Source organism: Gopherus evgoodei, chromosome 4 (assembly GCF_007399415.2).
Source record: "Gopherus evgoodei ecotype Sinaloan lineage chromosome 4, rGopEvg1_v1.p, whole genome shotgun sequence".
Lineage (NCBI taxonomy): Eukaryota > Metazoa > Chordata > Testudines > Testudinidae > Gopherus > Gopherus evgoodei.
The window spans coordinates 107,596,924-107,621,993 of NC_044325.1; the positions used below are offsets into that span (position 1 = coordinate 107,596,924).

General features: G+C 41.5%; 1 protein-coding gene across 3 annotated transcripts in view; it reads right to left on the reverse strand.

Annotated features, from left to right (window-relative positions):
• The window catches only part of PLEKHA7 (pleckstrin homology domain containing A7), a 289,322-nt gene that overhangs the window by 94,221 nt on the left and 170,031 nt on the right, over window positions 1-25,070 (reverse strand). For all 3 annotated transcript variants that reach the window (XM_030560483.1, XM_030560481.1, XM_030560480.1), the window contains exons 4-6: window positions 23,263-23,346; window positions 4,964-5,075; window positions 1,454-1,558 (exon numbers count right to left, since the gene is read on the reverse strand). In XM_030560483.1, the coding sequence (XP_030416343.1) occupies window positions 1,454-1,558; window positions 4,964-5,075; window positions 23,263-23,346 (301 nt within the window). The remainder of the gene's footprint in view (window positions 1-1,453; window positions 1,559-4,963; window positions 5,076-23,262; window positions 23,347-25,070) is intronic.

Sequence of the window (25,070 nt, forward strand, 5' to 3'; positions counted from 1 at the left end):
TTGCTCCTTGACAGAGATGAGTATCAGCATATACGCAGAGTGAAATGGGAAAACTTAGAGGAACAGCACAGAAAAGCATAAAAAACTGTAAATAAATCAAGAGACAACATTCATAGAAAACCCAAAAAGGCTAAGACACACTTCCTAGAAGATTTTGTCACTAACCTTCAAGGTAACTTAAAAAATCTATTTAGAATACACTATAGCCTACAAGGCCTTAAGCAGTTGACAAGATTTTAAACAGAGTATGTTTTATCAGATATAGCACAGAGATTTGAAAAGCAATTACAATTCAGTTTTTTTGTATGAAATAATGTTTTAGGAAAGAAAGGGGTTTTGAACATTGTCAATACATTTCAGGATGAATTGACACTTCTTAACCATGTGTGGATTGTTGATTTAAGATAAGATTTTATAAGTTACAAAGAACAAAACGGTCAGTTCCATACTGGAACAAAAGGAAAAGGCCTATATGATCCAGACTATTGGGGCCTGGCCCGTCCACTGCAGCTGCTACTAGGCATTGTGGGTGCTACCGGGGCCAGGATACTAGCTCCCTTTTGCTGGTAGTGGAATGTGAGGATCATGGGTTGATACAGTTTATTACCTAGAGAGGTTAGCCGTCAAAGGCTCCCATCTTCGCCGCCTTTTAATCTAACTGATAGATCTCCAGTGATGGTGGGGGCTAGGCTGATCAGCAGTGTAGGGCATGGAAGGGAATTTGTTCATATGGCAAAACTGGCAAACTGCTGTGTGGATTTTTTTTTCCACTTACTATGCCATCCAGGAGGTCTTGTTCTGGAGAATTTAGGTTACAAATGCTGCAACGCTGGCAGATTCCAGTGTGAGTGGTGGGTTAAAAAAGATCTGACTAAAGTCCCTGTAACCTAGAGTGGGCTGCTCAGGCAACAGTCCTGGTATGGTAATACATGATGAGAGGGCTGGCCTCTGTCTCGCTCAGCTTGTGGCTCCCTTTATCTTATCCCTCCTACTTCTACAGTGGAAGATGGGAAGAAGTCAGGACTCTGGCTTTGAGTCAGAATCCATGGGCAGTCCTTTATAATCATACTCAGATTTATGAACAGTAGGGTCATCAGTGTCAGTTGAGAGCCACATTGGAATAACCCTGCCATGTAGTGTGCAGTGGTTACCAGAGTTAGGCAGCAGTTTAAAATAAAGTTGTGGCTTCCACATTTAAACCGTACTATAGCGTTTCTCTCATTTTTTCCATGTTCAAATCAAACCTCTATTGAAAGCTTCAGTGCCTGACTTTTAGCGGTGCTGAGCAAGCAAACTCTCTACTGAAGTCAATGGGAGCGTCAGGTGTTCCACAAAATTGAAATTCAGGCACTTCAATTCTTTTACTGTTATCTAAAAAGTTTTCATAGCTATCTGATATATTCTGTTCCACATTCCGCAATACTAAGAGAGAAATATATCATCTCTCACACACCTGTTTGTGTAGCCAGCCTCTCACCACAACAGGAACATTAGGGTTCCTCTTGATAGACTGGTCCCTCTTTCCAAAGCTGTGAACTTTATTGCCAGATTTTAAAACCTGAAAAGAAGCACATTACAATAGTACTAAACATACTGTACTAGAGTCACATCACTCAGTCTACAAATAACTTGAGGCATCGTTTCATATTTTTTATACAGTAATTAAATAGTTCTAGCACTCTTCAAAGGCACACATGTATTGGCAATAGTATTTAATTAAGTAACTAGTGGAGGAAAGTCAGCTTCCCATTATCATCAACATATCAGTACGAAATGCTGTTCCAATTTCATCTGAATCATAACAGTGTTGGTGTCCAACTTTTCCAACTTAAAAACTGGGCAACTGGGCAACAAAATGGCAGATGAAATTCAGTGTTGATAAATGCAAAATAATGCACATTGGAAAACATAATCACAATGATACATGCAAAGCAGTGGGGTCTAAATTAGCTGTAACCACTCAAGAAAGATCTTGGGAGTCATTGTGAACAGTTTTCTGAAAACATCTGCTCAATGTGCAGTGGCAGTCAATAATGTTAACAATGTTAGGAACCATTAGGAAAGGGATAGATAAAACAGAAAATATCATAATGCCATAAATCCATGGTACATCTTGTACCTTGAACACCTCATCTAAAAAAAAAGATACATTAGAATTGGAAAAAGTACAGAAGGGCAACAAAACTATTAGGGGTATGGAACAGCTTCCATGTGAGGAGAGATTTAAAAAGACTGGGACTGTTTAGCATAGAAAAGAGATGACTAAGGGGGGATATAATAGAGGTTTATAATATCATGAATGGTGTGGAGAAAGTGAAGAAGAAACTGTTATTTATCCCTTTACAACACATGAAATAGGGGTCACCCAAAGAAATTAGTAGACAGCAAGTTATGTTTGACAGGTTATGTTGTATGTTCCCTGTAAACATAAGGAAATACTTCTTCATACAACACACAGTCAACCTGAAGAATTTAATTGCCAGAGGACGTGAAGGCCAAAAATATAACTGGGATCAAAAAAGAATTAGATAAGTTCATGGAGGACTGGTCCATCAACATCTATTAGCTAAGATGGTTAGGGATGTAACCCCATGCTCTGGGTGTCCCTAAACCTCTGATTGTCAGAAGCTGGGACTGGATGACATGGAATGGATCACTCAATAATTGCCTTGTTCTGTTCATTCCCTCTGAAGCACCTGGTACCGGTCACCATTGGAAGACAGGATACTGAGCTAGATGGACCATTGCTCTGATCCAGTATAGCCATTCTTATGTTCTTCTGACAGTATAATATGATACTCAGTGTCTTATCTTTACATTAATTTGGAATGCTCTAACGCTTGTCCAGAGATTCTCATTGCTGCTCAGTACTGCCCAAGTGATCCTTGCGAAGGGGGAAGACAATCTTTGTTTGTTTGGGAGATAGCCAAAAATGTCCACTTCTGAGTCTGTGGAGGAGCAGGAGTGATTGAACTGCTAGGGATGCATGGAATAATTAAGTATAGCTCTGAGTAAGAGTGGAAATGAGCTTCTGTTAAGACCTTGGACGTCGTGTTGTTCCCCCTCCTCCTGAAGACAAGTAGATTATTGGAAGCAAAAGGTTCCACAAGGGAGAAGATCCCGATGATAAGTAAGAATCTCTGTGGGGCAAAGCAAAGGTGAGGTAAAAAGGACTTAGAGTAAAGAGGACTTCAGTAAATCTTATTGGAGAAGCACAAAAAGCAGAAGAGATTCCACCCAACCAATTCGCCCAGCTCTGCTCCAGAGCTCATGCTGCTGCACTGAGAGAAATGCTGCACCTGGTAGGCTGCCAAGAGCATGCAGGCTCATCTCATCTCTAGGATGCAGACAGAACTGTAGTAGAATTCCTCATAGGGCAAAGAGAAAGACTGAAGGATGTTGTAAGGTGATGTTGGACATCATTTACTGGCAAACTGGAGAAGGGGGAGAGAAATGTCTCCTTCTCACCTTATAACAGAGTTCTACACACCAAAGTTACTTACATTAGGTAAACTGTTAAGTCTGTCAATTTTGGCAGTGTCAATAATTGTCTCTACCATAATCAACAAAAGCAAAATTTAAAAAATTAAATGGCATTTAAAAAAATCATAATAAGGAAGTTAATAAATAAATAAATATCAACATGTAAGTATTCGCAACTGAGACTGAAAGAATTTACCATGTACCTCAAGTGGACATTTAAGCTTACTATTTTAAGATGAAAAATCCATCTATTAGTATACTTTTATTGTTAACACGTTTGGCTTTAAATGTAATACTAACGACTGCCATATGAGAACATGTGCATTGATCTAGTAACCTGTAACTGCATTATTACACTCTGGATCTAAAAAGTGTTTTTGAGTTTTTCATTGAATGACTTACTTATCCCTAGTAATAAGCCAAGAAAAATAAAACAACACAACTCAAGTTTTCAGCTGATGCCATATTAACAAAGAGGTTAACTCAGTAAGCATTCTTTACAATCAATTTGGCAAAACCTTTTCTTCTTTGACTTAGATCAGCGATACTCAGAGTGCGGCTTGTGAGCCACAAGTGACTCTTTAGTGTGTAAATGAAACAATGAATTCACAATATTGTGGCTCTTTTGGGTAATGCTGATAGCAAATTTTGGTCCTGAACCATTGAGGTATGAATATCACTGACTTAGATACTTAGATTTTACACCTTCCCAATGAAGAAGGTTTGAGAAGTGAAAAGGCCACAGACAAATTTAAGGCTTCATTTATATTTCTTAGCTAGCTCTTCTATTATTTTTGCTTCCTTACAGCCATATTTCCCCCTCCCCTTCATCTTCTATTTTTTAATTTACTGTAGTCTTGGAGATGCAACTAAAGTAAGTTTGGGTTTACTAAAGTAAAGCACAGGTATATTTTGTGCCCTCAGAAAGATGATCATTTTTGCCATATTCTGTTGATTTTTTCTATTATTTTTGTAATCTAAATGTTCCAAATATAGTAGTGGTGCAAGCACTAATGATAATTGAGGCTAAAGTGGAGAAGTGCCTAAGATAAAGGAAGAGGAAGTGATGGTAACCAAACGGAAATTAAGTGGAAGACCAAGTTAAAATTTCCACTATTTTGCAGGTGATTTTGAAGTGCTTTGGACAATCATATGACCTGTGGGAATACCAGTATTACTTACACATACTTCCACCCCTTACGAACCTCTCAAACTCTGCATTTCATATCATCAATAATTTTCAAATACTCATCTAAAATTGTCATCTACTTGGGGGCTTCTGAGCTGTCCAAAGCTTATTTAGTCAATCTAGTTTTTTCCCAATTTTGCATGGGTGGAAGATATCGACATTCCCAGGAAACTCATTATTAGACTTCCAGGGTGAAAACCTGGCTTCACTGAATTCAGTAACAAAATTCCCCTTGACTTCAAGGGATCCAGGGTTTTACCACTAGACCAACTTATACGACTTTTATCTTACCTTGGAGCCAGGTTTTGTATCTACAGTGGATGTAGTTACTGCAGTAGATGTTTCACTGACCATGCTTGAGGGTCTTTGGTTTACTTGTTGCTTGGACATGTGTGAATTCTGCCTAGAAAAGAAAAAAAAAGTATTTTTAAATAATCAGCTTTTGCTTTTTTATATACACACACACACTTAAAGGATCAACCGGAACACCCATTATTTGGTAATGGGTCTTTTCTAAGAAGATATTGCCAATGGTATTCAGTGGTTCATAATTCTTTATTAGTAACAAAAAAGTAACAGTACACTATTCCACACACTGTAACATTTTTTTAATGTCTGTAAAAAGGAGCTGAAATATACATAGATAATCATTAGCTAACCATTAACCACATATATATTACATATACACTTCCAGGCAAAGCAAGTATTTAAGTAACCTATTCCTTCCAGGGTAAAAAGACAAACACACTAAAGACACAATCAGGTCAAGACTAGAAAACATGGAATCATCATGGTTTAAAAGGAAATTCTATTTTAATTTTCTAAAGACAGAATTACTGGTGCAAGTGGTCAAGCATAATCTCTGCTGTGCTAGACTAGAAAATGGCAGAACAAGATGATCCAGTTCTTCAATATCTAACGATACTAGAAGCATAAAATGATACTGTACATAGTGAATGACATGGGATTTTTCTAACAAATTATAAAGATTGCTTTGCTGGTGAAAAGTGTTATGTCAAAGCTAAGGATTATTTTTCTAACATTGTTCTCAAATGTTTTAACATGAGAAATATTTTGCTTTCACAATGCTGTCAAGCTCAGTGAATGCCTGTGCTACATATAGTTACATTATATATTGGTCCTACAAATTAGACGACCTGGAGATTAGTCTAAAAGGTATACTTGACTTGAGGATGAGGATTTCACTGTAAAGGTATAACACAAACACACAGAAAGACAATCTAAAAAGAGAAAACAGCTTCTTGTTCTTCTTGTTCAGCTTCTTGTATCCATGATCAGCAAGAAATCCATGCCACCCGCCTCAACAGGTATAATTCTTTTCAATTTATCATGGCATGTCATATGTTCAAGCTGAAGCAGCTAAAGCAGGAGAGGAATAGCTAATTTTATTCAACTGGAGAGAAAGAGAATTCAAAGAAAGTATACAGATAGTAACAGATAAGTTGAAGGAAAAATATCAATAAAATATTTGATAAATATATTATTTTAGTCTGGAAAATTAAAAGTTATCCTCAAAGGGTGCATATTAAAATTCTGTGGAATTTTCTCAGCAAAACATTATTTCAGACTTGATTGTCATACAGTCTGTATTTCATTAAGAAGCTGAAAGTCTAAGTGCTATGCTTTCATAGGTCCCGATGCTGCAAGTTGTTTCACAAGGGCAGACCCCTATGCCCACACAGAATAATACAATCTGATTAATAAAATGAAGGACCAGATCCTCTGCATTACCTAGAGAGAGAAGATGACTAATATTTATAATGTATCATTGAATGCAATGGACATGTCCCTGAAGGACAAAACAAAAAGCCAACACCCTAGAGGAAGAACTCCTTACAGATATTTATTACCAAATCTATTCCTCATGAGAAATCTACACTTCTTACTCTGCACAACAGTCATATACCAATCCAAGATGAGCACACACAGCTACTTCTATTCGATTTGGTCCAATGGTTTACTCTGTGTGTAGAAGCCAAAGGATCTATTTTCATAGCTTTACCTTCAGTAAAAAAAAGTAAGATATTTCAAATGCACAAATATGTCTGCATTTGCTTGTGGCAAGAGGTGTCTAGTTGCTTTGTAAACACACCCACAATTACAACAAAAATCATTAACAAGTGCAAACAAGTTAATGACAATCTATGAATTTCTCCCACTCTAACCTTAAAATGCATGCAGTAAAATTTACATAAAAACTTTGGCAAATTACTCACTCTAAACGTTGCTGCCAGAGATAGTCAGTCAAATACTAAGTACAACAGGGAACAGAAGCATTTTGAGCATTATCACTCATACAAAACAGCAAACAATGAGAGGAAAACAGTTTGCCATCAGAGCAGTCTGCCACAAGGTGTTCATTCAAGACAAGAGGTCAGCCACCATCAGCTCTAAATTACACCAATTATTCCATCCTGAATGATTACCTGTCCAACAGTTTCTCAGTTGATTTGAAGTCCCAAAAGAGAGAGACTATTTCTGAACATGTAATTTAAATTAAGCTTGGAGGAAATAACAATGCAACATTGATTCCCTCTGTTTCAAATGCCTGACATCAAGCCCTTCTCTCTAGCCTTTGTAAGTACGGTCAGGTTTGGGAAGAAGAGGATTTTAGAGCCCTTAAAATAATCTCTGTAAGCTTCATGCAGCCTTTACAACCTCTGCCTGTCTTGTATGCCTGACAGCTTGATCTCCCAGTCTGTTCTGCTTGCCTTGCAGATACCTCTTTTTCCAGTATTTTGTCAGCTTTAGTGTCCAGTTTTAGCAGGGAGTTGTGAGATGTTCTATATATACAAACAATTTTGCCTTACCCTCTTGTGAATCATTAACCTTTACTTTCTGCTTCTCATTAGATTCCCTATTCTCCTCCTTCTAAGGTACTTTTTACAGAACCTGGAGATTGCAGACCTTAGTTGACCTTTCCGTACCTCTGAATCTTTTTTTAGGCTTAATTTGAACTTGTCTTTTTCCATACTCCTCACTCTCATTTTTCTAGTCCTTGTACCTAGCAGGATACTCCAGCCTATTTCCAGTAAAGATGTTAAGGTTTCCTGCATTTCAACACATGTTCATCCAAAATAATTTAAAGCACTAGATTTAAGAGCACCAAGATAGCAACTAAAAATAAAATACAAGATTTACAAAGAGAGTGGGCATCTCTCAGGAAATTGGCTGGGCCTTGAAGAAATAAATCTCGTTTTCTATGACAGTTTGGGGCTTTAAAAAAAATCCAAAATTTAACCCAAATCACAAATTAGGAATTTTAAACACTGGGAAAGCCATGGAATAAATATGGTTGGCATGAGTGGCACGTGGACTGCTGGGTGGGAGAGGCTAGCCCTTAGCCCCACCCCTTCCAGCCAAGACCTTGCCCCTTCCTTGCCCTAGAGTGCTGAGTGGGCAGGCGGTGCAGCTCAGCCCCGGAGCCCGGGCGGGCAGGCAGGCAGTGCAGCCCCAGCCCTCGAGTGCCAAGAGGGTAAGCAGTGCAGCCCCAGCCAGACACCCCACCCAGCCCCAGAGCACTGGGTGAGCAGTCCCCACCAGCAGCACCAGCCCGAGCCACTGCACAGGGGCTCTGGGAAGAGTGGCCAGAGCAGGAAGCAGGAGGAGGCCTGGGGGTGGAATGTGAGCAGGACAACGTATGGCTGTTTGGGAAGGCACAGCCTTCCCTAGCCTATGATACCCACCATCCATGACAGTTGGCCAGCTGTGCATGCGCGCACTCTCTCTCTCTCACACACACATATAAAATCTAACTTGACCATTCTCCCATGGTAACAATACCTTTAGATTAGGCATTGTGTGTCACAATACAGGGTAATTGTACCTGTAGTCCCACTCTATGGGCCAGCAAATGATCCCCCCTCTTGGCTCCAGCACCCCAATAATCAACTGTCTTGGGTCCTTTCTGCATCTTTCTCCTTTCTGACGGGTTTGCTTTCAGGCTGCAGTTCCCTGACTGTACTGTGAAATCCCAAGAAAAAGTCTAATCTGGTTTCTTTTGCCTTCTCTTCCCTTATAAACTTTTAGCTCAACTTAGAGCACAAACCGTTGATGTGGGAGATGCAGGTCCAATTCCCCCCCTCTGCCTAATCTTCAGAAATGATTTGAATTGAGGTCTCCCAATTCTCAGGTGAGTGGAATTAACCACAGCCTAACCACACTGGAACAACTCCAACAAGAGAGATTGAGACATCCCTACCTATAGCCCATATATATCCCATGGCCCTGTAGTTAGGCTACTTTCCTGAGAAATGGGAGACACTTTTCCACATCAGACAAAATTTGGAATTGAACTGGGGTCTCCCCACATTCACAGTGAGCGTTTTAACCACTGAGCTAGAAGTTTAAGGCAGACACCCCTACCATCACCTCCTACTTGTGAGTTTAGACGTGCTTTGGAGAATGCCTACCAGATCAGGTCCTGCAATGCTCCATCTGAGGATCCTGATGGGGTTTAGGTGGGAGATAGGCTTCCAGATGCCTAGGATTAGACACCAGTGAGAAACTTACATGCCATGAGAACATTAAACAGCAGAAATTTAGGTGCGTACAAAGTTAAACAGAAGCTGAGTGGAGGGTCAGAGGATCCCAGTGGTACCAAAACATTAGGCTTAGGCACCTAGGTCCTTCTGAAGATTTAACTCAAAGTATATTTGCCTAACCAAAAAACCACTGCACACTTGTCAAACTTTCTTTTAATACTGACATTTGATAGACATGCTTGATTTGATAAATCTGAGTAGAGTCAATAGTTTCACTCAATTTAATCTAATTACCGGAAACTACGCTTCCTGCATTGTATAAAGAGGCTTACTGTGCAATACGGTAACACCTTGCTAAACTGAGACATTTGATGTTTATATTACCACATAATCTCTCTCGAAACAAAATGAAAAGCTCAGTATTGGAATGATTAACATTTTATTTCCAATGTTTACATGGCAATGATTCATAAACCTTTTAAGACATCCTAGGTAGTTATTAAAAAATAGCAGGATGTGGTGTCAATCCAATACAACATGAGAGAATAAAAGAGAAAGCATATATTTAATCTGTACCTGTGTCAGTTTAGTAATTCCTTTAAAATAATAAAGACTTATTTTTCTGTGTCCCTGTTGGAAACTTTTCTGAAAAATAGCCAGTTGATTAATATTTAAACAAATGTATAACTCTCCAGCTAAAATAATGGCTTGTGAGCCACCAGTGTGTTGATCCAAACTGCCTGCAACTATATAAGGACTAATGAGAACAACTGAAAAGAAAGGATTAATCAGTTTCTACCTGACATTTCAAGGATGAATTTACATGCTCATCAAAACCAAATCAATCCAGAACATAACCCAATTCAGCACACAACACTCAAATGCAAGTCTCTTAATTGTCAACTAACAAAGAGGACATCCTTAGCTAGTTACTATTTTAAATAAAAAGGAAATATATGTAGAGGCAATCCCATTTTACTGTCTAGAACACTCAAGCATATTAACATTGACAGAGTTAAAAACAAAGTTACTTTTACAAATAAGTAAAGAAAGCCATAATCCATATTCAACATCATCAGTTCAAACACACCTATACTGGAGTTTAATGATATCTATTATTCAACAACAGCTGCGCTGCAGTAACAGTGCTATATTATTCAACTTACTTTTTCAGTTCTCTTTCTCTCCCATCATACAAACACACACACAGGCACATACTCAGGAGAAGGTTAGCTAATCCAAATGATTACACCTTACTTGGCACACATTTTTGGAAAACTGCCATTTGCTGCAGTTGGCATTCTGGACCAGTGTGAATCGATATAAAGCCTGTGAAAGCAGACCGTTTGGTACAATATCTCCTGACTCACTATGCTATTCCCCATCATACCTAGATTGCATTCCTATCTATATGGAGAGCACATTTAATTGGTTACGAAGAATTTATTGGCAAACCTCACTTGTTTTTACAAAACAACAAAATCCAATAATGCAGCATTTTCACCAGCAACCAGAATGTTTAATGTCTATGAGATGGCTAATTCAGTCTTCCTAAAAGAGATACAAATATTTAACCCACAGAAAAAAAACCTGTATATAAAAGCCATAAACAACCTTCTGTTACTGAATCAAAACAGCTTCAAATTAATCTTTCTACCTTTTAATTTAATTAAACCTTCTACTCTTTTGGGCAGAAAAATAAATAGCCTAAGTTTATATTTCTATATCCCAGATGTTTTGGTGGAGGTTTTATTCAACATTTTTTGCTGCCATAGTAACCAAACGCAATGGATGAAACAAGTACAAGGCTCTCTCTCAAGGGGTAGTGTACTGGACTGATCAACTGCAGTTACACAGAATACAAGAGAAAGGACACAATAAAAAACTCAGGCTTGATTAATTAAAACACAAAAAAGTGCTTGTATTTTGTATTGAAGTATTCCATACCTCTTGATTTCATATGCAATTGTACTAGCCCATACACAGTGGAAACTTTTAAAACATCTCTCACAAACAAATATCAGTAGTTTACAACAGATTCAGTTTCAAACATGCAAATGTTAAAACATCTGCTTCTTATTAGTATGCATGTAATAATAACTTTTTGAAAATCAGTGCAATATAAAGTGAAATATTTTACCAATTATGAATATTTGCTCTTAGTACTGCTTTTCACCATAAAAGCTGTTTTAAAACAAAACAACATTTTTTTTTGATCTAGGCTGCTTTACATAATATAAATTTTTAGTCTTGATTTTAAATTCATGAATTTAAAAGGAGCGTTTTCATGAACTTTAGCCATGCTTATTATGCAAATATATAAAAAGGATCTTCAAGGTGAAGTAAAATAATAACTTTTAGATTGTTTGTACTTTTGTCTTAGGTAGTACTTAAATATATTTAGGACAAAGTTTATAGTTTTAAAAGATTCAACTTCAATAGCACAATGCTCAGTTTCAGAGATGAATTCCACACAGAAAATGTAATTTCAGAGTTTTATTCCTAGGATTGTACTGGGAATACTGTGAAAAACAAGTATTTAAACAGCAAGCGTCACTTCTATGGAATCTTTTTTCCCAGCTATGCTTGGAGCAGAACAGTTCACACTAGAGCTGTACTGAAATTCTGATTCAAAAAGGTATTTAGTTGAAATTCCATCAAAATGCTGATATTCCATTTCAGACAAACATTTTAATTTAAATCTAGAAGAAGATGTGTCCAGATATTTCAGTGTGGTGATCTGGTCACCCTAAAAGCTTGTGCAGAGGTAGAATCGAGTCACATCCCTATAAAATGGATTGTCTGTGTGGGTGACAAAAATGGATTTGTCTTTGTTTATACAGACCCCTAACATGGTGAGAAGGCATCGAAGGGACCGTATCACTAATAAAACTTCTTGGTGAGACTGTCCTAAAGGAGTCAGTTGTCCAGATGCCAGGGGTTTAATGGTGCTGCCATACCTGATCTGGACCACCACCAATAAGAAAACATTTGCGAACATGTTGAACACCGTCGCAAGCCCAAAGAGAAGGACATAGAATTGATAATGCCAACCCAGGCCAACCCTAGACAGCAGGAACTTCCTATGTTAATGTCCACATGACAATATGTGTCTTTCATGTGGAGAACTGCGTATCACACTACCTCCTGAAGGGAAGGGATTATAGATGCCAGTGTAAGCATCCTGAACTTCAGCTTTCTGATGCAGATGTTGAGCTGCCAAAGATCCAGAATGGGTCTCCATCCCCTGCCCTTTCTGGAGATTAGGAATTATGGGGAATAGAACTCTCTCCCCTGGTACTGGAGTGCGAAGGGGGGAGATGCTCTCTGTTGCTCTCTGATGTAGCAAAGAGTTTGCCTCCTGTTGAAGAATCAATTGATGAGAGGGGCCCCCAAATGGTAGGAAGTTTGTATGGAGGGAAGGAGAGGAATTCTATGGAGTACCAGTGATGGAAAAATCAGCCTTCTGCTGGTGGCATCTAACTCAGATAATGAAAAGAAACACATTGGTCTGCATTGCTTTGGATCGTTATGGAGCAGAACCCATTATCAGCATGGACGCATGTCCTCTGGAAGGGTAGTTGAAGCATGAAGGGACATATGAATCTTTAGCGTATCTGGCACATAAATATCTTGCAACGCCAGCAAAAACTGTGCCATGCAACCATCCATTGTCATTTTCAGGTGACACTGTAAACAAGAAGCGGGCAGCATTATCTCCTGCAAATGTCAACAAACTTGTTTGTCTGAGCGATTGGCTGACCAAGAAGTAGGACTGAGTGGACTTATAGGCTCTAAAGTTTTACACAGTTTTATTTTTGAATGCAGTTTTTTTGTACATAATTCTACATTTGTAAGTTCAACTTTCATAATGAAGAGATTGCACTACATTATTCATATTAGGTGAATTGAAAAATACTATTTCTTTTATTTTTTACTGTGCAAATATTTGTAATAAAAAATAAAATAAATTGAACATAGTACACTTTGTATTCAATATATTTGAAAATGCAGAAAATATCTAAAATATTTAAATAAATGGTATTCCGTTATTCTTTAACAGTGTAATTAATTGCAATTTATTTTAATCGCTTGACAGCCCTAGTCTATTTACACAATATGTAAATATGTTCTCATTGTCTTTCAAAGTACTTTGAAAGTAACTCCTATGTGGCTAACACACATTCCTTTGTCTGATGCAGGCCTGTTTACCAACCAACATGGCATACCTGATTTAAACACACTTTAGTCATAATTCTATCATATATCCATAGCTCTTAATAAGTATATTAATGATCAATGAGTTATTTTTCAAATGATAGCTCAAGGCATATTTTATACACAGATTATTACAATAGTGTAAAAGGTATGAATACTGGGGTGATAAGTGTCACATTTACACTCTTCTCTATACTTTATTAGAAATCATAGGAAGTCACTACTACCTCTAGTCTGCTAATTATACCAATCTTGATTGCTCATTTAAAAAAAGTCTTCTCATAAGCACCTTCATGTTCCCTCCCATGCCTCCTCATTATGCTATCTCAATATGCTCCTTTGAATCCCTCCTTAAAACTTCTCTGTCATCATGCTTACAAAAAACCTTGTCAACGGTTAGGCAGTTAGCTTGCTGTGACTACCATTTTGGATCCTGCCCAGCATTGTGCTTGTGCTTCCCCCCATTTGTTTTATCTAATTGTTGTATATTGTCGTTACTTAGATTTCAAGCTATGTCATATGTTTGTACAACACCTAGTACAATGGTACACTGGCCATGCTACCATAATGCAAAAGTCATAAGACTATCAAACAGGTTGCAACAATGTATCTGAAGGCAATCCAAGGCTTTAGATTGATTTAAGCTGGTATAAGGCCTTAGATCAGAAACTGCAAAGAACATTCCAAAAACCAAAATTTAAGAGAACAGCAAAGGGGCTAGGTATTTTGCTTGAGAACAGGAAGACACAAGTTAAGCAGAAGGAATCTGGTAATGACTCTCCATTTTCAGAACTAACTGTTAAGGCCATGTCAGTCTAGGAGACAAAACTGACCTAGCTTTGAACCAGTTTGAACTGATTTAAGGACTCGCTGATATTAAGCATGAACTAACTTAAAAGTACCAAACTGATGTGCTTTAGTCTCAGTCTGTTTTCTAAATCTCATTAGGGTTTCAAAATGAAGTTTCAAACTTGAGCCCATTTTCCTGTTGCTCTGTCTAAAAATTATAAAGCTAAATTTTTTCCAATGAAAAACATATTTTTCAGTCCTGTTGATATTAAAAAAAATACAAATTTTGCTCAATTTTTCCTTAAGAATTAATTTTCAGGTGGAGGTCAAGCATGAAAAAATATTAGCCCAATATTCCAAAAAGTCAGGAATATCTGAAGACAGAAGATTAGAATGGAAACTTCACCTATTGTAGCTCTCACTCTACTATTATACCATATTCCTTTAAGGCTGGTACTGTATATTTGGCATTTGCTTAACCTTCTAGATTTAGTGCACTCAAGAAAGTTAATTCCAATTCTAGAGGCATAGTACTGATTCCAGCAGTAGTAAACTTGGGAGGATTATCACAATTTTTTTTGTCTCTAAAAAATGGAGGTTATTCACCTGTAACTGTAAGTTCTTTTAAGATGGTGGTCCCTATCTGTATTCCACACATGGGCACACGCACACAATGCATTTGAATCCAGAGATTCTTAGTAAACGGTGTTTGTTTGCCTGCATATCCACAGTTGTCACCCTCATACAGTTTCTTTTTTCAATCGCAACTCAAAAAAGATCAGAAGGAGAGGGGAAAGAAGGTGGGTAGTGGAATACAGCAGAGACCACACATCTCAAACAACTTCTAGCTACAGGTACATAACCTCCATTTCTTATTTGAGGCTGGTCGTCATGTGTATTCCACATGTGGGTGACTAACAAGCAGTCCTGAGACCAGAGGGGGATGTGAGGATGCACTCAGTAAAGCCTGAAGAAGTGCAATCCCTATAGCTGCATCTGCAGCAGAGACCTAATCTAGTGCATAAAGCTTTGTAAATGTGTGAATAGAGCTCCAGGTAGCTGTTCTGCACATGTTCATATCTCCTGGAGAGATGCTGTGGAGAACAGCTTGTGCTCTTGTGGAGTGGGTCCTTACTCCTTCCGGGGGAGGGACACACACTAATTGGAAGCAAACAACAATACAACCGGAAATCCATTTAGAGATTTTCAGAGAAGATATTGCTTGTTCTTGTGACCTTTCTGCCACAGTGACAAATAATGGTGATTTTCTGATTGGTTTGGTCCTTTGCAGGTAGAATGCCAGGGCCCATCTGACATTGAGAGAATGAAATATTTTCTTGTCTATAGAAGCATGGGGTTTTAGGAAGAAAACCAGTAAGTGGACAGGCTGATTGACTTGGAATTCTGAAATTATGCTAGGGAGGAATTTAGGATTAAGACAAAGGAAGACCTTCCCCTTATGAAAAATGATGTACGGGTGTGTCAGCCACAGGGCCGGCTCCAGGCACCAGCATTCTAAGCTGGTGCTTGGGGCGGCATTCTGCAAGGGGCGGCAGTCCATTTTGTTTTGCCCCCAAGCAGCGTGCTGAATTGCCGCCATGGAGGGCGGGGGCAGCCCGTGTGCCCTTGGGTGGCAGGCACGTTTCCGCGATGAGGGCAATTCCGTGGCAGCTTCTATGTTTAACTGTCCGGGGCGGCTTCAACTATACATAGAAGCTGCCGCCGAATTGCCGCCACTGCGGAAACGCGCCTGCCGCCCGCCCTAAGGGCACACGGACTGCCCCCGCCCTCCGCGGTGGCAATTTGGTGTGCTGCTGGGGGCGGCAAAAACTGTAGAGACGGCCCTGGTCAGCCATAAGTTTTCCCATCTCACTCATCCTTCTAGCTGAAGTAATAGCAACTAAAAATGCAACCTTCATGGAAATGGAGAGTCATTACCAGCACATGGCCAAAGATTCAAATGGTGGTCTGGTAAATACTGACAGGATGAGATTGAGGTCCCACTGAGGTGTAGGCTTGACCACTGGAAGGAAGGTCCTGACTAAGCCCTTTAGGAATCTAATCATTATTGGACTAGTAAAAACAGAACCCCCATGTACTGGAGGAAGGAAGGCACTGACTGCTGAGAGAGGGACCTGCAATGAGCTAATGGAAACACCTGAGTTCTCCAATGACAGGAGATAATCTAAAATGCCTGGGATATCTGCAGATCCTGAGTAAGACTCATTGTGCCTTGCCCAGGCGGAGAAGCATCTCCATTTTAGCTAGGTAGCATTTCCTAATGGAATCTTTTTATTGCTGTCATAAACAGATAGTTAAGGGTTAATGTCTCTTTTACCTGTAAAGGTTTAGGAAGCTCAGTAAACCGGGCTGACACCTGACCAGAGGACCAATCAGGGGACAAGATACTTTCAAATCTTGGTGGAGGGAAGTCTTTGTTTGTGCTGTTTGTTTTGTTCGCTGTTCGCTCTTGGGGCTAAGCGGGACCAGACGTGCAACCCAGGTTTCTCCAATCTTTCTGAAACAGTCTCTCATGTTCAAAATAGCAAGTACTAGCTAGAAAAGGCGGATTAGTCTTATGTTTGTTTTCTTAATTTGCAAATGTGTATTTTGCTGGAAGGAGTTTTACCTCTGTTTGCTGTAACTTGGAATATCAGGCTAGGGGGGAGGAGTCCCTCTAGGCTATATAAATCTGACTACCCTGTAAACATTTCCATCCTAATTTTACAGAGATAATTTTTACTTTTTCTTTCTTTAATTAAAAGCTTTCTTTTTTAAGAACCTGATTGATTTTTTTCCCCTTGTTTAAGACCCTATTGCTAGTCTAAAGGGAAGGACTCTGAACTGCCAGTGTTCCTGACCTACCAGAAACCAGAGACATTTTCCAAGGGATAAATGAATATTCACATGAAAACAGGCATCCTTTATGTCAAGAGCTGCAAACCATATTTCCTCCTGTAGGGAGGGAATTCTTTAATGCTAATGTAAACATCCTGAATTTTGACTTTCAAATAAAGATGCTGAGTTGTCAAAGATCCAGAATGGGTATCCACTTGCCATCTTTTTTGGGAGTAAGAAGTATGGAGAATATAACCGTCACCCTTGATACTAAGGTGGTACTTGTTCTATTGCCCTTCGCCGAAGGGAAAAAAATATATGCCTCCTGGCAAAGAATCTCCTCCTGAGAGTGGTCCTTGGAGAAGGGAGACTGGGGGATGGGGAGAGAAGAGACAGAGGAATTTGATGGAAAAACCATGGTGAATGATTTTTAGAAAAGACGGTTACTCACCTTTGTAACTGTTGTTCTTCGAGATGTGTTGCTCACATCCATTCCAGTTAGGTGTGCGCGCCGCGCGTGCACGTTCGTCGGAAACTTTTTACCCTAGCAACTCCAGTGGGCCGGCAGGTCGCCCCCTGGAGTGGCGCCGCCATGGCGCCCAATATATATCCCTGCCGGCCCGCCCGCTCCTCAGTTCCTTCTTGCCGGCTACTCCGACAGTGGGGAAGGAGGGCGGGTGTGGAATGGATGTGAGCAACACATCTCGAAGAACAACGGTTACAAAGGTGAGTAACCGTCTTTTCTTCTTCGAGTGATTGCTCACATCCATTCCAGTTAGGTGACTCCCAAGCCATACCTAGGCGGTGGGGTCGGAGTGAGAAGTCGCGGCACGGAGCACTGCAGTTCCGAAGGCCGCATCCTCCCTTGACTGCTGGACCAGGGCGTAGTGGGAAGCAAAGGTGTGGACCGATGACCAGGTCGCTGCCCGACAGATTTCCTGGATGGGCACACGGGCGAGGAAAGCCAGCGACGACGCCTGCGCCCTGGTAGAATGCGCAGTCACACGGCCCGTAGGGACATGGGCCAAGTCATAACAGGTCCTGATACAGGATGTGACCCAAGAGGATACCCTCTGGGAGGAGATAGGAAGCCCTTTCATACGGTCCACTACCGCCACGAAAAGCTGGGGGGATTTTCGGAAGGGTTTGGTCCTCTCTATGTAGAACGCGAGAGCCCTACGGACATCCAGCGAGTGGAGCTGCTGCTCCCTGCCTGAGGAGTGAGGTTTTGGGAAAAAAACCGGGAGGAAAATCTCTTGGTTGACGTGGAAGGCTGAGACCACCTTGGGCAGAAATGCAGGGTGTGGTCTCAGCTGCACCTTGTCTTTGTGGAAGACCGTATATGGGGGGTCTACCACAAGAGCTCGGAGTTCCGACACCCGTCTAGCTGAGGTGATAGCTACTAGAAAGGCAGTCTTCCAAGAGAGGTAGAGCAGGGAGCAAGTAGCTAACGGCTCAAAGGGGGGCCCCATGAGCCGGGACAACACCAGGTTAAGATCCCAGGTCGGAGCAAGGGGACGGACGTTAGGGAATAAACGTTCCAGCCCTTTAAGGAATCTCGACACCGTCGGGTGAGAAAAAACGGAGCGACCGTCCGCACCCGGGTGAAAGGTGGAGATAGCTGCTAGGTGGACTCGCAACGACGATAAGGCCAGACCTTGCCCTTTGAGGGACCAAACATAGTCTAAGATTTCGGTCACCGAAACTTCCATAGGGCGGAGATTTCTCTCTACGCACCAACAGGAGAAGCGTTTCCATTTCGCTGAATATGTGGCTCTTGTGGACGGTTTCCTGCTGCTCAAGAGCACCTCCCTCACAGGCGTGGAGCAGCGCAGCTCGGAACCAGTCAGCCACGCAGGAGCCACGCCGCCAGGTGCAGCGACTGCAGGTCTGGGTGACAGAGGGTCCCGTGGTCCTGGGTAATCAGGTCCGGATGAAGGGGCAGGGGAACTGGGTCGGCTACGGCCAAGTCCAGCAGCATGGTGTACCAGTGCTGCCTGGGCCATGCCGGGGCCACCATGATCACGAGAGCCCTGTCCCAGCGCACCTTCAGGAGGACCTTGTGGACCAGAGGGAACGGGGGAAACGCATAGTACAGGTGGGTCGACCACTGGATGAGGAAGGCATCCGCTATCGACCCCGGCTCCCTGCCCTGAAAGGAGCAGAACGCTTGGCACTTCCTGTTCCCCTTGGACGCGAAGAGGTCCACCCGGAAATAACCCCACCTCCGGAAAATGGAGAGAGCGACGTCCGGGCAAAGGGACCACTCGTGTGACAGGAAGGATCTGCTCAATCGCTCCGCCAGCGTGTTCTGTACTCCAGGGAGGAAAGAAGCCCTGAGGTGAATGGAGTGGGCTACGCAAAAGTCCCAGAGTCGTATCGCCTCGTGGCACAGGGAGGAGGACCTGGTGCCTCCCTGCTTGTTGATATAGTACATGGTCGTCGTGTTGTCCGTGAACACGGCGACACAACAACCCTGAAACTGATGACAGAATGCTTGACAAGCAAGGCGGACCGCTCTCAACTCCCGCATGTTGATGTGTAGCCCCACCTCCTCCTGAGACCACAGGCCCTGTGTCCGCAGGGTCCCTAGGTGGGCCCCCCAGCCTAGATCTGAGGCATCCATCGTCAGGGATACCGAGGGCTGAGAGGGGTGGAAGGGAAGACCCGCATATAATACGGACTGGTCTAGCCACCAGCCGAGAGAATCTAAGACCTTCTGGGGGATTGTGACTAACATGTCTAACGGTTGCCTTGCCGGCCTGTAATGACTGATAAGCCACAGCTGGAGAGGCCTCATGCGGAGCCGAGCGTAATCGGTCACAAAGGTGCAAGCCGCCATGTGGCCTAACAGGGTTAGACATGTCCTCACTGACGTCAATGGGGCTGACCGCAAACGTTGAACGATCGCCGCCATGGTCTGGAACCGTTGCAGAGGCAGCAAGGCCCTGCCCACAGTGGCGTCCAGGACGGCCCCGATAAATTCCACCTTCTGAGTGGGCCTCAGGGTGGACTTGTCTGTGTTTATCAAGAGGCCCAGACTTGCAAACATGCCGGTGATCACGCGGACATGGCTGTTGACTTGTTGTTCCGACGTGCCCCGAATCAACCAATCGTCCACTGTTTGAAGCCCGGCGAAACAGGCATGAGCCTGGCGCCGGGTGCCGGGAAGGGCTAAGCCCCCGGCGAAGAACTACTTAACAACTATTTAACTTAACTATCTACTTAACCAACTAATTAACAACTATAATGGACTAGAGATGAACGATAGATAAACGATAGATAACTAGGAGAGCTAGGGACGTGGAGGACAGCTATGCCGCGCTCCACAGTTCCAACGACCGACACGGCGGTAAGAAGGAACTGAGGAGCGGGCGGGCCGGCAGGGATATATATTGGGCGCCATGGCGGCGCCACTCCAGGGGGCGACCTGCCGGCCCACTGGAGTTGCTAGGGTAAAAAGTTTCCGACGAACGTGCACGCGCGGCGCGCACACCTAACTGGAATGGATGTGAGCAATCACTCGAAGAAGAACCCACTTGTCTGTTTTGATTGAGTTCCAACTGCGAGTGAAAAGTGAGAGATGGCCCCCAAAGATGGGGGTGGTGTGCTAGAAGTCATTGTCATCAATAAGGCAGGTGGTTCTCAGCCAAGGTGCCAAAAGTAAACTTTAGTGGATGAACGGGAATGGGTGGAGGTCATAGCAGCAAAGAGGACTGAAAATCGAGGTCTTTTAACTCTCCATCTTTTGAGTGGAGGCTCAGCTGGAGGCAGAATGGTTGTGAAGGGGACAGTCTTGACATATGCTCCTGCCTCTGGTCTCTTCTCTTCAGGGCTGCAGTGTAAATTCCCAGGCAGTAGAGGGCTGATCTAGAGTCTTTGAACGATTGTAAGGACTCAGTTTTCTCACTGAATCTTGCTGAATGCTAACTCCTCTATGGTGCTCCACATCTCCCTCAGGAAACCTGCAGAACGAAGTGAAGACTCACCTCATAACTATACCAGTGGCTATGTCCACTGCATTCACTGAAGCTCGTAGGGAGGTTTTTGCCACTAGTCTGCCTTGCTCAATAAAGGTTTGAAATTAGGCTCTGTCCTCTAAAGGAAAATTTTTCTCAAAGTCTGTCGGTCTGGAGTAGTTATTAAAATCATATTTCACTAACAAACCTCAACAGTAAGAAATACAGAACTGCAAGCTTGTAGAGGAGAATACCTTTCTTTCTGAAAGGTACAACCTCTCCAAGCCCATGTCAAATGAGGTTGCTTTAGGGTGTTGTAATCTTGCTCCGTCTATGACTACCTGCACCTCCAGCAAGTTGGGCTCTGGATGAATGAAAAGGAATTCAGCTCCTTTGGCCAGGATAAAATAGCACCTTTCTTTAAGATGTGGGAGCGCAGGACAGTGGGGTATGACAGACCACCTTGTCTGGTTCTATGATGCCCTCATTTACTGGGAGAGCCATTTTGCTGGCTGCAGGATGTCAAGGACCCGATGATGGGTATCTTGGACTACTTCTTCCAGTGGGATCTGGAAGTCATTTGCTATCATTTGCAGGAGTACTGCCTATGGTTGTCCAGTGCAGATGGTGATCACTTAGTTTGGTGAAGAAGATTAGATCCTCATTGGTGCCTGTGGATCTAGATCGATTTTCTCTTCTTCATACTCTGATCGATCTAATAGATTCTGTGTGGAACAGGAGCAGTAAGACTTGAGGACAGATCTGGGATGTCTGTCATATGGATCCCACAGGCCCCAGGATAGCCAGTACAAAGAGTCGACTGGTTGAGGGGGACCCCATGGCATCAGGTACTCACAATCCCTAAGATAGTCATATCTGGGAGGAGGGCATCTGGATCTCCTTGACTCCATCAGGATTCATCTCTCTGCAAGGGGATTATGGATTAGCTGGAGTGTCTCACTCATCCCAGTAGGAGACTTGCTCTCATTATACCAGTGTGGCCGTCGGTGCCAGAGGGTGAACATTCCTACCTAAGGGTTCCCATGTTGTCCATGTCTCTCAGGAGAACCAGGCCCAAAAGGAGAGGAGACTGAGCATAAAGGAGGAAGATATTCTCTTGCGAGACATAAGTGTCTGCATGTCCTGGTGTTTGGTGCACTCTGGTGGTTGGGACAGATGATTCCAATATGTCCCAAAATGTTGAGGGTGGACAGTCAGTCCTTAGAAGGCCAGGCCAGTACTGTCAAAGAGTCATGCCTACCACTCTTAGGTGGAGCTGATAGGTGTTGGTCTTTTATGAAAAAAAGAGTCAAAGTCAATGAATCCTGTGTGCTATATCATCCTGCCCAGGAGTCTTACGCAGTCCTGAACCCTTATGATCCATGCACAAAGGCTCCCTCAGCCTAGACAGAGTTGAAGAGGGGTCTCTTCTTTTAGGAGCAGACCTGGATAGGATCGCTCCTTACTCGTGTGAAGCCCTGGATGATGATTCCTTGGACTTAGAAGCTTCAGGCTAAAGTCCAAAACTCATACTTGGAGGGGTGCTCCTTATCATTTTAGGATGATGTAAAAGGGCCTAGATCAGAGTGAAGTCTCATAGCCTTCTCCGTAAGGTGTTTCCTCAACTGAAGCTCATGAGCGTCACAGGGGAAATGAGAGGCATATACTGCACTGTGCCGAGATATGTATTTCACCCAGACAGTAGAGGCAGCATTACTCTTTGTCCCCCACAGAGAGGAGTGAGGGCAAAATAACAATTCTTGAACCCCAGGATTCTAGGCATAGTCCCAGTCCACAAAGAGGGACGCCCTGAAAGGGGATAAATTAACCTACCTATGCTATATTAAAACTTTAACTATGCTAAATATTAAAGCTATTGACAATATATATTTACAAGCCAATAAGAAAGCTAGAGAAATCTGCCAACATAGAAGATTCTGACTCACAGCATGTGGCAGTCGGAAGTAACTAGAGAGGCGTCAGCCTGCACTGCATCTTAGGCCTTTGGTCCAGAGCACCAGGAGGGCAATTGCGTGGGTGGGGGTCAATGGACACTGCTTACTAAAAATCTCTGGACTCGGACGCATGGCACGCATGCATACGCACATGTGGAAAACACAGAAGGATCAACACTGGAAGAAAAACCAGAATGTTTTAAAGTGCATCCTCCGTATCTGTGTAATATCACTTCTACATAATGAGAAATGTTCAAGTAATTATGATAATACAGTATGTAAGAAGTTACTTTTAAAGGTCTCAGAATGCATCAAAAACTACTTACTCTTCTTGTAAAATAAATTCAATGTTTTCTGGAGAAATCTGTCCTGTCACAGGATGTCTAAATGTCGTGGTCTGCTGGTTATGGCTGAAAGGAAAAAAAAAAAGTGATTTAAGTGCTAAGTTTAGTAGAAAATTAGTTTGTTTGTTTTTTATTAAAAAAACCAATTATTTATTTCTACTGATAGTTTATTGTTGCTACCCAAAGATGAATCATATTTCAGTCATGGATTCTAGGACAAATGTTTTCAATTACTTTTTCACAGGCTTGTGGATCCGCAAGTGGCCCACTGCACTAAATGCTAACCAAGCTCATATTTTGAAGCACTCAGATTGCAATGCTCAGCAAAAGAGAGCCACTGTTTATGACTACTTACATTTTAATAGTACCAAATTATTTTACAGTAACATAGAAAGGGCATAATCCGATTTACTAAATTCTGTGAAGCTCTCAGAATATGATATGGCCATAGATTCAATAATTTAGAAACCTAGTAGGAACTTTTGAATTTTTAATAAGATAATTTAGTGAAACTCTTGTGGGAAGTGCAGCACAATTTGCCATAAGCTTTTTGTTGTTGTCGTTGTTATTATGTAATGGAAATTCATATCTTAAAGTTTGCCTACCACAAGAATATTAGGCAAATTGGCATAGAAAAAATTATCTAATTTCAGTCACCATTTCAGTTTGGATTCTGTCATGCAATGTACATGCTCTAATGAAAGTTTTATACCTAGCAAACATTTTCTGAAGCCTTATGCAGAGTTCAAGTCTTCCACAGCAAAAAAAAATGTTAAGTCATCAAGAAAAACTGAAAACAATTTTTCAGTGTTATTGTTTCAAAGGAACAGTAAGGGTCAACTGCAATGTCTTTAGGTAGCCTCTGTGTTCCAAAGAAATTAATTTGTAAAATCTGTTAATCTAATTTTTAATAGATATAAACCAAAGGTCAGTTACTTAAACTGTGAATTTTTCATATTTTTATTTAATGGTATTTAACTGCATAGCATTCAAAATGCCATGTAAATCCGACCAAACATAAAGCATTAATATAAAATAATTTTACACAGGAATCAAATTCAGTAATGCAAAAATATGAAAATGTAAACTATTAAATTATTAACATCTGTATGAGCTAAAAATGCATACTAGATGTCTTTGCAACTTTTATTTTTTAAAAAAAGGAATTTTATTTTCTTCTCCCATGGCGCCTAGCCATCTGGTATTCTAGGGTTTGAGGCACTCAGTTGTCTGGTATCCCAGGATGCCCCCAAAATAGACAGAAATGGAATTTATGCAAGCTAGAAGGTACCTATCAAATCTGCACAACAAAAAAGCTTCCTAATTTCCATAAAGACAACAGCAGGCCTTCCATACAAAGTGACAGCTTGAAAATAAAACCACAAAACATTTATAATGCTGAAATATAAATACAAGAACAACAGGAGAAACCTGAACTAGTGAGTATTCAAGAGTGATAGTCTGTTCTCAATTCTTACCCTAACTGCTCCCAAGATTTGGTTCCTAGTTAGACAAAGAGAGAGTCAGGAGAAGCAGCTGTTCATATTGTAAATTCTCCACCTTCTTTCTAGCATGCCATGCTACTGCTAGGTCTGTAAAGATGAACATCACAATTGATATCTTCCAGGGGTACAATAAAGGGAGAAACCTACAGCTTTGTTAAAGCTGTTGAAGAAAGTGTGGGTTGAAGGGGATATTTTTCTTAGCCATCTTTTGTCTCGTTATGTCGTAATTTGTGATTTATGGGATATGCACACAAAGTACAGAGTGGGTATCTATAGGTGTATTTT